The sequence below is a fragment of the Macadamia integrifolia genome, chromosome 3 (genome assembly GCF_013358625.1).
Source record: "Macadamia integrifolia cultivar HAES 741 chromosome 3, SCU_Mint_v3, whole genome shotgun sequence".
NCBI lineage: Eukaryota > Viridiplantae > Streptophyta > Magnoliopsida > Proteales > Proteaceae > Macadamia > Macadamia integrifolia.
In genome coordinates, this window is record NC_056559.1 from 5451577 (window position 1) to 5465128 (window position 13552).

General features: G+C 36.1%; 1 protein-coding gene and 1 pseudogene across 2 annotated transcripts in view; both read right to left on the bottom strand.

Moving 5' to 3' along the window:
- Positions 1-1120: 1120 nt before the first annotated feature.
- The window catches only part of LOC122074815 (patatin-like protein 2), a 22358-nt gene continuing 9926 nt past the window's right edge, over positions 1121-13552 (bottom strand). The window contains exons 2-8 of one of the 2 annotated variants that reach the window (XM_042639784.1): positions 3883-4033; positions 3571-3755; positions 2797-2983; positions 2532-2696; positions 2145-2447; positions 1536-1711; positions 1121-1429 (exon numbers count right to left, since the gene is read on the bottom strand). In XM_042639784.1, the coding sequence (XP_042495718.1) occupies positions 1336-1429; positions 1536-1711; positions 2145-2447; positions 2532-2696; positions 2797-2983; positions 3571-3755; positions 3883-4014 (1242 nt within the window). In that variant the 5' untranslated portion in view covers positions 4015-4033 and the 3' untranslated portion in view covers positions 1121-1335. Of the gene's footprint in view, positions 1430-1535; positions 1712-2144; positions 2448-2531; positions 2697-2796; positions 2984-3570; positions 3756-3882; positions 4084-13552 lie in introns of those variants that run through there. The other variant, XM_042639783.1, reaches the window with a different exon arrangement.
- LOC122073728 overlaps positions 13229-13552 on the bottom strand; it is a 3964-nt pseudogene continuing 3640 nt past the window's right edge.

Here is a 13552-nt window from a genome sequence, read left to right on the forward strand (position 1 = left end):
GGATTAGAAGCTCTCTTCCTCTCAATCTCCTTTTACAAATAATTCTTCATAACTCAAATAACCTCTATTGTGTATAGGGATCTAAATGGATAATCAAAAAATCCAAATTCGATTAGCATACATATCCGTTTAGGGATATCTGTATCATTTCCAACGGTATTTGGATCCAAATTCTAATAATCTAAAAACATAACAATTCAATTCGAAAATAGATATCCAACTTATAATAAAAAATAAAAATAAAAATTTAAGGTTATTTGAGTATCCATTGAATCCATGTCTCTTGGTGGTTTCCTTGCATTGTAATTTCCTCCTCCTTTGAGGTTTGATATAATTATTTACTCATTAAAGAAAAAGTAAGTAATGATCTTGAGGGTTCATGAAGATTTGACATGTTCTAGAGAATGAGAAAAGACGGTTATTTAATACTTATCCATCTAGAGGTATATGTATTAAGTAAAGAAATATCCAATTTTAATCACATTTGATTCGTAATCAATCTATTTACATGTCTTTGCTAACAATTTAAAAAGATGTCAAAGAGATACAATTTCTGATATTTTCCCATGTAAGCTGTAAAAATTAAAAACCATGTACAAGACAGGCTCCAAGATCCATTTATATGTCAAAGTGATGTGTTGGTTGGCATTTAATTTCTTTACAACCCCCACCTCCAACAAAAACAAAGGTTGGCATTTAATTTCAGGGGAGCCAGCTTAGATGCCAACAAAGTTTGAACTGCAAGTCCGCAACCTACCATTCCTGATCAGTCTAGAGTACTGTATGGTTGGGGCATGGGGGTGTTAGTTGCAGTACCTTATGGTTTGGGCCGATTCTAGCCGATTCCTGATCAATCTAGAGTACAGAGTCTACAGACCGATTTTGATCAATCCATGTCAGGATTTTGACTTGGCTAGTTGAATTAGGGCATGGTTTTGATTTTTGAGGACTTATCCTTTTTAAAATCTATTAAGGATATAGAATCATGGAAGTTCCACTTTAAGAATTTCTCAGCATTTTCATAAAAAGTGACAAATCAAAATTTATTAAATGGTTGGCAATGACTCTATTTAAACTCAAATAATCTATATGAGGTGAGCGGAATGAAGGACAACACAAGGAGAGGAAGCTATTTTTTGTTTAATAGAAAGTTCGCTTCCTTATACCAATTATTCCAATAAAATTTAATTAGTGACCAATTACAAGGCCAACAAATGCCATTTACCATGAACCCACAATTGGGTTATTGAATATTTTAAAATGAACAACAGAGATCAAAGACTGAAACCATTAGAGTTTTTCAATAACGACAACAACAACTCAGCCTTATCCCAGTTATTTGGGTTCTATATATGGCAATTTGTGGTGTGGAGTGTGCGGCGATCTCATGTCTCGTTCTCTCTTCTCTCGTGAGAGTAGTTTCGCAAACCTGAAAATATTAGAGCGAATTTAATCATCCACATTACTACAAAAGCAACTTATATATAAGAACTTGATAATCTAGTATAAGATGTAGAGGTAGAATTGATTTATACTTGATGAGAGCTTCTTCATTAGTTCCTTGACCTTTCACTGGTTCATAGATACCCGTTTGCAAGTTCACCCTTGAAACTTGTTTCTTTAACAAGTTTTCTCCAACTTTCACTAGATCCTCCAAGTTCTCTTTAGTAGCAATGTCGACCGATGATACTGTCCCTCCTAGTGTATCATCCTGTATTAATTTTCAATCAAGAGTGTTAAAAATGGTTAAGAAGAACAATCCAATGATAAATCTATAATGTTTTCTATATGAATGGGTTAGCATTAGTCATTGAGTAAGTTCGAATATGTGGATGAAGTGTCGATTGATAGATGTGGTTGAATGGAACCCAATCAGGGTTGATCTCCTTATGGGCTCCAATTAACCGTCGTAATGTATTTATTATCATGTGCACATATTAATAATTGAGCTTTATTATAAGAAACCTAATTGCTCTTATTTTAGGGTTGGTCCCTATCCTGTTTATATAAAGGTAGCAACACCCAGTGGTTGCTATCACTGACGAGTTATGTAGATAATGAAGCAGAAGAGATTGACAATCGAAAAAGAAGGGCTTTAGAGGAATTCTTTGACAAGCGATATGGATTTGTTTTTTGAGAATTACCTGAATTCGAAGGTAGTTATCTTCTAGGTTAAGAGCTTTAAAAACCACAGATATGTGATAGTCAACCATGTCTCCACTTGAGTTTGTAAACACTTCCACTAATGGAGTTTTGCCACCAGTGAGCAACCAACCCAAAATACCCCACTTAGCTGATTCCTTAGCATGAAATTTCTGTTCAAATTTAGCTGTACCAGTCCCTAAAGATATGACCAGAAATCTTGTATAGTCCATTGGTTTTATGAGGAAGAAATCAGGATTTCCCCTAACGACCTCCCTTGTTATTTCACCCATAGCCACCAAAGCCTGAAACATATATGGATTAAGATTAGGAGAAAACCATTAATATACTGGATATTGACTTCATTTTTAAGGATTCAAGATATATACCGGATTATTAGCAGCCACACCACCATCAATGAGGTTGAATTTTCTTTCACTCCCATCAGCACTAGTGGTGGTTTTAAAGTAATGGGCAGGAAGATATGTTGGTGCTGCTGAGGTACTGATGCATATGTCTGAGAGTAAGGCATCCAAAGATGGTGTGTTCTTCACCTAAAAAAAAAAATCATTCAGATTATGCCTTGGAATTGCTGGAACTCTCCCAAACCTAGAGAAGGTGTGAAGGAGAAAGTTCAAAGAGATAAGGAATAACCTCATAGGTGGAGAAGATGGTTGGCTGCATTTCTTTGATGTCAAATGTAGGGATAACCACATTTGTAAGTGTTTGATGTAATTGTGTGGTTCCTAGTTTTTCTTTGACAATTGTATGAAGAGACTTGCCATCATATTTTGGTCCTGTCAATGTTTTGATAATCTTTTCCATATGAGCAAATGGGCAGCTGTAATTCAAAACAGAAATTGATCAATCACTACATTAGATGAGCTTAATTACAATAATAAAATCCCAATAAATATTATATATGTATGTAGCAAACGAAAACCTTTAAAAAAAAAAAAAATCTAAAAGGATGCAAAAAAAATATAAATCGCAAACAAACAAACATACAACGCAAAATGATCTAGGTGGTTCGATAAGATTATCTAAATTCATGGTGAGATGATATCTGCTTCCAGAGAATTGGGTTATAATTGCTCATTCTCACACCTCTCACATTGATTGATTACTGAGAAAGAACTTTTGCAACAAATTTATATTTAAACCGATGTACAAATAGTGATGGAATAGAAGACATCATACCCCAACAATGTTCACTAGATATGATATAAATATAGGAAGACGAATGCTATCATCTGCATTCCCATGCCTAAACACAACCCTGGTTTTAAGGGGTGGCATAGAAAATGAGACGGTTAATGTTCTTTCTCCCTATAAATAATTATTTGATCAAATACCCATTGATTTTTTACTCTTTCTCCTAGAACCCAATTAAACCTTTTTTTTTTTTTTTTTGGCTGAGAATACTACCTCTTCTGTGGAAATATTTTAGGGCAGTTTTCAAGATAGAAGTCCTTAATATCTTTGGCAGAAAATAAAGGACGATTCGTCCTCTCATTGGGTGTAGTTAACATGGCAGTCACCAAACCACCTGTGCTAGTTCCTGCAATCACATCAAAATAGTCTGCAAGTCTTGCATCTTCACCATCCAGAGCCTGCAGCAAGAAATTAAAACCAATTAGAAACATAAATCATAGATTCACAAGATCCTAAGCTTTTTTTTGTGTCAATTATTGCTTCAGCTATCCAGAATTTCTTGAGTAAATTCTATAATTTTGTTACCTGTAGTTGGGCCTCCAAGAAACCAAGGACAATGCCAGGGATGATCCCTCTTATTCCACCTCCATCAATACTGAGAATGGTGATTAGTTTTCCATATGTGGGGGGCTGTAAGCTTGACTTACTTCGTTCCATGATGAGAGAGAGAGAGAGAAAATTGTGGGTGTCTCTTGAAGAGCTTGTGCAGTTATGTTATGCTTGTGGGTTACTGGGTATTTATAATGTCTGTAGTCTTGTTTTATCCTTAGTTGCAAAAAGATTAAGATAGTCCTCTTCAAATTTAATTGCTCCTCATTTCCAAGAAAAAGTTCTGGATAAGAAAGAATGTCTTTGGCTTCTCATCAAGAAAGGAAAAGTCACAATCGTTCCAACCCCCAAATGAACTAGCTAGAGTACTCTTGGTTCAAGGATGGCCATGGAGTACGGACCACAGTGTGTAAGAATTGTAGGCAGGACCAGGAGAAGACTCTTAGGTAAGAAGAATTAGGTGGATTGTCAACTATGAAAATTTTATTACTTCTGTGATAGTGAAGGTCGTCAATAATGGCTCCTGCAACTTCCAAGGACAAAGGTGGGCATCAACGAATTGAATCTGAGGTCTTAGTTAAATCATTTTCAGAAATGGAAGCTAAAAATATCACTGGAGCATTCAACGAATATGGACTACTTCTACCATGCATTTAACAATATTGTTGGAAAGGATACAAAATTGAATGGTTTTGACCTAATTATCTATTAATTGGATGGCATGAACACAATGATAGATTATGAGAAAGTTTGGGCATGTCGCCAGGCTGCTAGACTTGTATCAGTGTCTCTCGCCCACCACATGAAAAGATGTCTATGCCCATGTGTGTCCTGCGTTGCCAATGGTTAAAATTGTTAGTTTCAGAAAAACTAGTGGCGTGTCCAACCTCCGCCCTTGGTTTAATTAATTTTTTAACAATCAAGAAGTAGCTGGAAATGATGGAAGCTCAATAGCTAATTGTTTATGCTCAAGAAAAGAAGAACGCACAGGGAGAACATTGGTCTTGTAATTCTGATCTATCAGTAGTTTATGAAAGTATTAAGTTACATTTTTTTATATTTTCTATTCTTGGATTAAAATTTTATGTTTATACATTTAGCACTCCTACATGGACCGGGTTTTCATTAATTCACTGTACCAAGGGCTTCAAGTGCAATCCATAGGATATCACACAATAGAGGAATAGAGGGTTTTGACCATTCATAAACAAAGGCCAGCCATTAATGGTTGTACTTTTCCTTCACGTGAGGTGGAGGAAAACTTTCTCACTTACACATTGAATTAAGGAATTTTCTAATTGATACTTTCAATGAGGGTAACTATTGTCATTTCACATGTGTATTCGAAAAATGTATAAGACAATAAGAGTTTTTGAAAACCCCAATATACCTTAACTCAAAGAACTTTTAGGAATAATATGAGAAGAAACAATTAAAATTAAAAAAATATCAGTTCTAAATACACATATGGAGATGTCATTTAGATAATCTTATAAAATAATTAGATAACTTAATGATCAAAATATGAGACTGCTTAATTTAAAATTAATATCATCAAGTGGACCTGGATCTCTCTAGTATGACAGTGCGCACCAAATAATTGAAAACACTAAGGCATACACCCCTAGTTGTCAAATGTGTGCTAGGTGCACTCACACGTTGAAGAGGATTTGATTCCATCATCACCAGATCGTGTGCACTATCCACACAATCCCTAATTCCCCCTAGCCATATGAGCAACCCACGGATGGGTGAAGGAAGTATCTAGTGACTAGGTTGTCAGATAATTAGTTTGGTCCAATTTCAGTTGGATTTTATTATTATTTTCCCCCAATTTTTGCATAATTAAGGAGTTCGGTCTACAATAGTTCTATGCTTATAATTATTGAAAAAATTCCAAAAAAATAGTCCATTAGACTTAACTAAACGATGTTTCAATTTAATAAATATTATAGCATAAAACCTAGTCCTGCAGAAGCAACTTCCATTTGCTAGGCTTTGTCTATTAGGTTTCGTTTGTTTCCATGTAAAATTTTCCTTGCTGATATATTTTCCAACGTTTGTTTCTAGGAGGTAAAACATATTGTAAAATATCACTGTAAAATTTTCCAATGTTTGTTTGCCATTTATTTTACATGGTAAAATTATTTAGCATAATTACATAATTAAGATGTCGTTATAAATTTGAATTAGGCAACTGTAAACCCATAAAATATATAGGACTTATGTGATCCAAGACAACAAAAAATACAACCAATGTGGGACAAACATTTCCATGCGATTGTGGGATCAGTATGGGCATGTGAGATTAGTCAGGTCGAAAGCCTAGAAACCCTTTATTAAAATAATAATAATAATAATAATAATAATAATTACACCATAATGTCTCCTAGATCAATTTAGCCGCATAGCAAAATGGATGGGGCTGAAAGCTCACATGTGAGTTTAAATGGAGTTGGCAAGAGGCAAAATAAGCATTAAAAATCCGGACTATCGAAAAATTTGAAACTAGAGATGCTATTCAGCACAAGGTTTTACATGAATGTATTTTTTTTTTTTATTCGAATTTTACATCAATGTATTAGTATCAGCCTGATGTTTAGTAAAGCATCAGCCTATGCCAATGTAAGAGACAAATTCAGAACAAAATATAACAGAAACACAGATTTTCTATCTAATTGGCAGTACTGAAGCTGTAATAAGTAGCACACGCACGCATGCACGCACGCACACACAGAAAAGAAGGTAATGAATAGAAGAAATATACATCCATGGCAGATCCAATAAATGTTAATTAATAATAATGACCATGTTGATGATAGAGGAACAGATTGTCTCAAAAACCTAGCGTGATGGGGCTGTCTCAGATGTGGATGGCACGTTTGATCTTAGTCCCATATTTCATATGGATGGAGAGGAATTCAAGGAGATTTAGGGGGGGGGGGTAACTCCTCCTTTAGTCAGATCTTCAAAGGAATCATGGATGAGACCAAAAGGCGGGGTTCAAGTAACCGAGATAGAATCAAATCTTGCCAGGACCAGCAAAGATGTGCCAGGATGAATATAACGATCCCAAGAAGAAGAGTCAAGGGGGTGCGGGAAATTTCCTAGGTGCCGCCAAGTGTAGGTTGGTGGAAATTTAATTGTGATAGATCGTCTCTGGGTAACCGAGGTAAGGCAGGGGCTGGTGGAATTATAAGAGACAGTAATGCGCAAATGATCTTGTTCTTCAGCTCCTTCATAGGGAATGCAACTAGCTTCCAAGTGAAATTTTATGTGTTGATAGAAGGTATTGATAGAGCGAGAGAAATGCAGTGTGAGTCTCTGTGGATTGAATGCGATTCGGTATCAGTGGTAATGATGGTGCAAAGGGGGTTGGTGCCATGGTTTGTTTGGCAGAAGTGGTCCTTTCTTCTATCTTAACTTAAGAGTATTAGCTAGAAAATTAACCATTGCTATAGGGAAGCAAATCCCATGGTGGATTTTCTAGCTAATACGGAGGCCAAGAAGGAAGAATCTTCAACAAATTTGGTGTGGTCCTCGGAGATTTTACAATCTATATTGGATGATGCAATGGGCAGGTCGCGCTATAGATTTTTCTAAAGCGAATTTATCTTGTTTTTTGCCTAGTGCTCTTCCCTGTTGATGGCAACGCCGAAGGTGGGGAAGTACACTCGGACTTTTTATGGGTTTTTTTTTTTTATTATTTTTTTTTTTCTGGTTATTGGATTCCTCTTCTCCTTGTATAGTTTTTTCCTTTCATCTTAATATACATGACCTTTTAGAGAAAAAAAGATAAAGGGATAGATTGAGTCCAAGATGTTGCGCCAAAGACATCTAGGATATTTCTCGGACAAATGCTAACTAATTCAATGTAACCCATACTAAGGACAGCTAGTATAGAGTACATATACCAAACAAGAAAATGCAAATATCTGCTAAAAATAAATAGCATTAGATTAAGCTAGTATTTTGGGAACAATAGGCAAAACACAAATGTTTCAACTGCATATCAAATGTATCACAATCAAAATAGAAATTCATGATAAATGGAGACACTAACATCTATTAACCAAAAGACTTTTCAATAACAACCCACCTCACATTCAAAAGAGCTTATAGTGGAAATACAAGTCTCAAACATTTTCCCATGTGTTCTGAATAAGAAAAAGAAAAGATCTGGGTTTAGCCCTTTTCTTTCTCCCTCAAAACCGGCTTATCAGGAGAAGGCGCCCAGGGACTTAAGTATAGACCGTGGATGGGATTCACGAGCGATGTAGGACTAAACTTCTTACGCAAGAGATAGACGCGCACTCACTCTCCCTCGGGTCCGCCCAGCTCTGATACCAGATCTGGGTTTAGCCATTTTCTTTCTCCCTCAAAACCGGCTCATCAAGAGAAGACGCCCAAGGACTTAAGTATAGACCGTGGATGGGATCCACGAGCGATGTGGGACTAAACTCCTTACGCAGGAGATAGACGCGTTCCTGCTGTTAAAAAATAAATTGTCTACTCAATAAGATATAACCACTTTGAATCCAACTAAATTGTCTAACAGTCCCCTACTTCAAACTCCCATCTGCCACTTTTCCAATAATCCAACGCTTCCCATTATCACATCCCTAGCAAGAAAGCCTGTAGCCAACTTCTCATTGTTGTTCAAGAACGTGAAAACATCATCTAAAATGATTCCTTTCTTCATCAAAATAAAAATTAAAGACAGCATATTAGAATCTGAAACTGGTACCACATCCCATATACAAGAAACTGACCCTACCTACACTGGAAATTTTTTCAACAAATTTATTCCCTGTATAAAGATAGATAGTCATAATAACTTACAATTAAAAAATGGTACAAAGCAACTAAATTTCAGTAAAAAATGAATACTTCATCTCTAGAACCAAAACCATGCTATTTAAAAGCTTATACTATATTTTCTTTTGGAACCAATCAATATTTTTTTCGTGTAATATACCTCAATAATGCCATGCAATGTATGTACCTCACCATATGGAGATCATTTCAAATTCAATAGCCGGAAAAATGAGTTGCAAGTATAGTCTGTTTGGCATAAGCATTAGAGGACATGGTGAGGAAGGTCTATTGAACTATTTTCTAATATTAGTTGATTCAGTGTGGGAGTTTGTTGTAGAGTAGTTGGTGTTATTCAGAGTTATAAAGATACTTTTTTTCACAGAGAACGGAGGTGGAAGTGTCAACTTCAAAGAGGTGGATTCAGCTAGTCTCCTTTAAACTTCAACCCCACCAATTTATGCATTTCACATGGGATCTCTAACTTTATCAAGGCCTCTGCCTTCCTCAATCCTACCCTCATAAATAAGCCAGCACTGAATGGAAAACAGGGAGATGTATAATGAATTCCATGGATCCTCCCGAGTCACTTGAGAGTATTGTGAAATAAAGTGGGAATGTGGTATGTGGGACCCACTGGGCCCTTGGAAAACTAGAAGCAAGAAACAAATAGAGAATCAAGAAGAAAACAACCCATGAACAGAGCAAAAATTGATAGATAATGAGTTCATATTGCTTTTGTTGTTATAATTAAGATGGGTTTCTATAAAGGATTAGGTTCAGAAACTCAGTTGGAAACCAGAAGCCCAATGAATGATTATTGACCAGAATTAAGAATAAGTGATAAACAGTAATCTGGATCTCAGATTTGAATAAAATATCGGAACAAAATTTTAAAATTTGAACCTGATCCAAGGATCTGATCTCGAGTTTTAGAAGAATCCTCCTTGAAATAGGACTTCTAAAAACAAGAATTGATGTTAGTAACTGAGTGATTTCTGGTCAGTCAATAAACTCACTCAGATTCAGTAGCTAAAGTTAATAGAATATAGAATAGAACTGAACAATAATCTGAGATATTATACAAAACATAATCTACTGATGGAAACTCGAAAACAGAGAATAAAAGTAAGAAAACCAGCAATCCTAGTAACAATAGGAATCAGATGATGTGAGATCAGATTCAAAATTTGAAATCATAGACAGTTGTAAGGTAGAAGCTGATTGAACAATATGAAATCAGAATTAAACTGTCAGTAGCAACAAGTTCACCAAAAGGAAAAGGAATGATTCTTCCCCTCTTCAGATTTGTTGTGATAACCTCCATGATCTCTACCTTGAACAGCCCAATTGCCTCTGTCTCTTGCTCAATGACATTGCCTTGAGTGCCTTCCCCATCAACAAGACACTTGGATTGGAACTGCCACCTCTCTGCAACCTTCAACTCAATTACTCCATCTGCCCAGGTACGATCTCATACCAATTTCCATTAATTGTTTACTGCAGATATAAAAAGCCTAAGATATATCATTTGAGGGGTTCCACATTTTGATGATTTGAATTCTTGTTGCCCATGTTGAAGGGTTTGTTGAGCCACCAAGTCCCAGATCACTTGAGTCTCAAGTTTCACCAGGGACCCCCTCCAATTCTTCAACTGCAGGTGTATGATCAAATCTGATCTTTTTATCTTCAAATATTTTCATATGTACCAAATGATCCAATATCAAAATGCCACTAATTAATTAGTTAATATCTTATGATAGAAATTTACTTAATTCTAATGCTTTTGTTTAATGGCTTTCAGCTTCTCCAGGGGTTGCATTGCCACCAAAAACTAACATGGGACTTCTTTATTCACGGAGTAGCGGAGAAAAGTTGGTAATCAAGGAGAGCTCAATGTTGCTCGTTGCCACAACTCTTCTGCTCATACCACTCTCCAATCTGTTCTACTCATGATTGAATTCCGTATCTTAATAGTTATATGTGTGCTTTTTGTTACTGCCGGAAATCCGCCAGAGGAGCTAAACCTGCACAAGAACAGAAGGCAGAGGCCCAGAGGTATCTCCGGGGTTAGTCTTCCAACGCCCAAGTTAGAGACCGGCAGAATAGTGTTTTCACAAAAGTAATGATATGTTGACCTCCCTCTCCCCCCCTTTCGGGCCCTCTCTTATAATGCTTAGGGTTTAGGGTTTCCTTTCTGGGAGTCCCCTTGGGGTCCGCCATTTTTCCTTCCCGAGACCTACTCGGATACGTGCTATTCCCCCTGTGGGAAATATTCTCTATTCGGGTATCTTCTCCTCATGTGGTTTGCGTGGTTAGAATTCTTACAGCCTCAATCAGGTGGGTGACATGTGTCTTTTCTTTGGATAGCACGTGTTCTTACCTTACAGGGTGATTAATTGGGTCGTATCACTTTTCAATTTTGGTATGTCGCTAAAGACAAAGTTAAACTTGTGTTCAGAGTTTGAAATTGATTCTAACGTGTCTATGAATCCAGAGACTTAAATTTCTTCAAATACTCTACTAAATCAATTACGAATCAAGAACAACATATTAATAAGTCTATTTTTTTTTTTTTATAAAACCTCAAAACAGAGCTGCAATAGCCAACATACGTACTCCAGTTGTTGAGATACAGGAGGAATTGGAAAGAAGACAGAGGCTTCAGTTCGACTAGCTCCAAATATCGCCCTTCAACCCGTCAGCTACTCCTAAGAGAGAGTGAGAGAGAGAAAATCAGCCGAATCTTAGTACTAACAAACTGAAAGCAGCGAGTGAAAGAGAGAGAATCGAATCAACTCTGAGACAGATCTGAGATGAACGAGATCGGCTCTGAGATGAACAACGAGAGAGGGAGGAGAGAAGGACAAGGCCACAGATGATCAGTTGGGAAGAGGGATGAAGGAGATGAGGAAGCGACTATGTTCCCGATAGATTTTCCAAGTTGGTTTTACCGACAAATATTAGGGTAAAATTTCCAGCCCATTTTTTGGAAAAGGGTAGCTCTTTGGTAAAATTTTATTAAATGAAAAATTTTCAAATTGAAAAACAAACGAAGGAAATTCTGATTTTACCGTAAAATTTTGCAAGGGAAATTTTCCTGGCTGAAACGAACAGAGCCTTAATGGCAAATTAAACTTGTCCCTTGCACCAGAGCTCTCAATACCTAAATCAAATTAGTACACTCTCTAGAGTAGGGGTCTCAATACCTAAACCGAATTAGTAAAATTGCTTCGGACCGAGTTGATTGAATCTAGACCAATCAAATCAAAGGTATACTGGGTTAGTTCCGATATGACATATTATAACCCTCTTAACAAATCGAACCACACCGAAAAACAATTAGTCTCAAAATCAAACCAAATCCGATTAAATACTGGATCAAAATCGAATCAAACCGATAAGAAGCCAAAACAACCCAAAATTCATTAAAAAAAAAAATTCAAAATTTATAGGTTTGTATAAAAAATCAAACCCAAATCGGTCAAAAAACCAATTACAAATTGATATAAGAAATTAAAGTAAAACCAAAACCAAACCGCATCAAAACTGAAATTTCTTTATTGATTTGGTTTCGATTTTACCATTCTCACACTGAAACCAATTCAACTTAGACCAAAACCAATCCGAGCCGACCTATTGACACCCCTACTCTAGAGGTCGAGATTGAACCGAACATTACGCCGGCTTGGTCTTCTCCTATTTAACGGTCATTCTCAGCAAAAAACTCTCTAGCTACCACCGTTGGAACTCTTGACTTTGATTAATCTCTCCAAGTAGGGTTCCATCTTTTATTTGTATTCGCACCGGCCACTTCCTCCTCGTAAACCCATATTAAATCCTCATCCTGACCCATAAAAGAACCGTGCCTATGTATCCCACCCATAGTTAGCAAATTCGGATTCGGGAATTATTCGGACAGAGAATTATTCGGAATAATTCGGACGATTAATTTAAAGATTCGGTCAAAAAAGCGGTCAAAAAATCTTATTGGGGTTTTTTTTGTAAAAAAAATTGTTTTTTTTTTTAATTTTTTTATTTTTTATTTTTGATTTTTTTTTTAAATAATGTTTAAATGGACCGAATAATTCGGTTTAATTCGGATTCGGTCCGAATTATATTCATTTTTGAAAAATTCGCGAATTTTAAAGAATTTTATTTTTAATTCGGATTCGGTCCGAATTTTTGATAAAATTCTTTAAAATTCGGTTCGGCCGAATAATTCGCGAATTATTCGGCCGAATTGCTAACTATGATCTCACCGCTTCCTCCTCCCCCCTCCCCTCTTCTTTTGCTCTTCACAATCAATCCTCTTTTATCCTCGATTGCTGCCCGTGCAGTTTTGCATCCTCTGTCTCCAAATTTTTTAGTCTGTTGTTTTTTTTTTTTTTTTTATATTATATTTTTATATGATAGGTATTTTGGCTTTTGACCTGACTAGTCTCACAGGCCATATCGATTCTAAAATCGTATGAATAAGATTATATTAGGGTTGAGTGAAAATCACTCAACTTTCATTGAAAACAATGAAGAGTATTAAACACCTCATATGAGTGACCCCAAGGAGATAAGATGAGTCAAACTCAGAACCACGTGCTTCCTGAGGTAAAAATGTTGTTTCTATTGAATAAATTAAGGAAAATAGAATAGAAAGAAAATTTCTCTTCTTTCTTTCTTCTACTACTATTACTTCTCTTTTCTTTTATTTATTTATTTATTATTTTTTTTTTTTTTTAAATGGATATCATATTTAGCCAATAGGTGAAAAGAGGAGCCCATGAGTGTAGAAGGGCCCTTGGAAGGGGAACTATTCCTCCCTATATTGGACCTT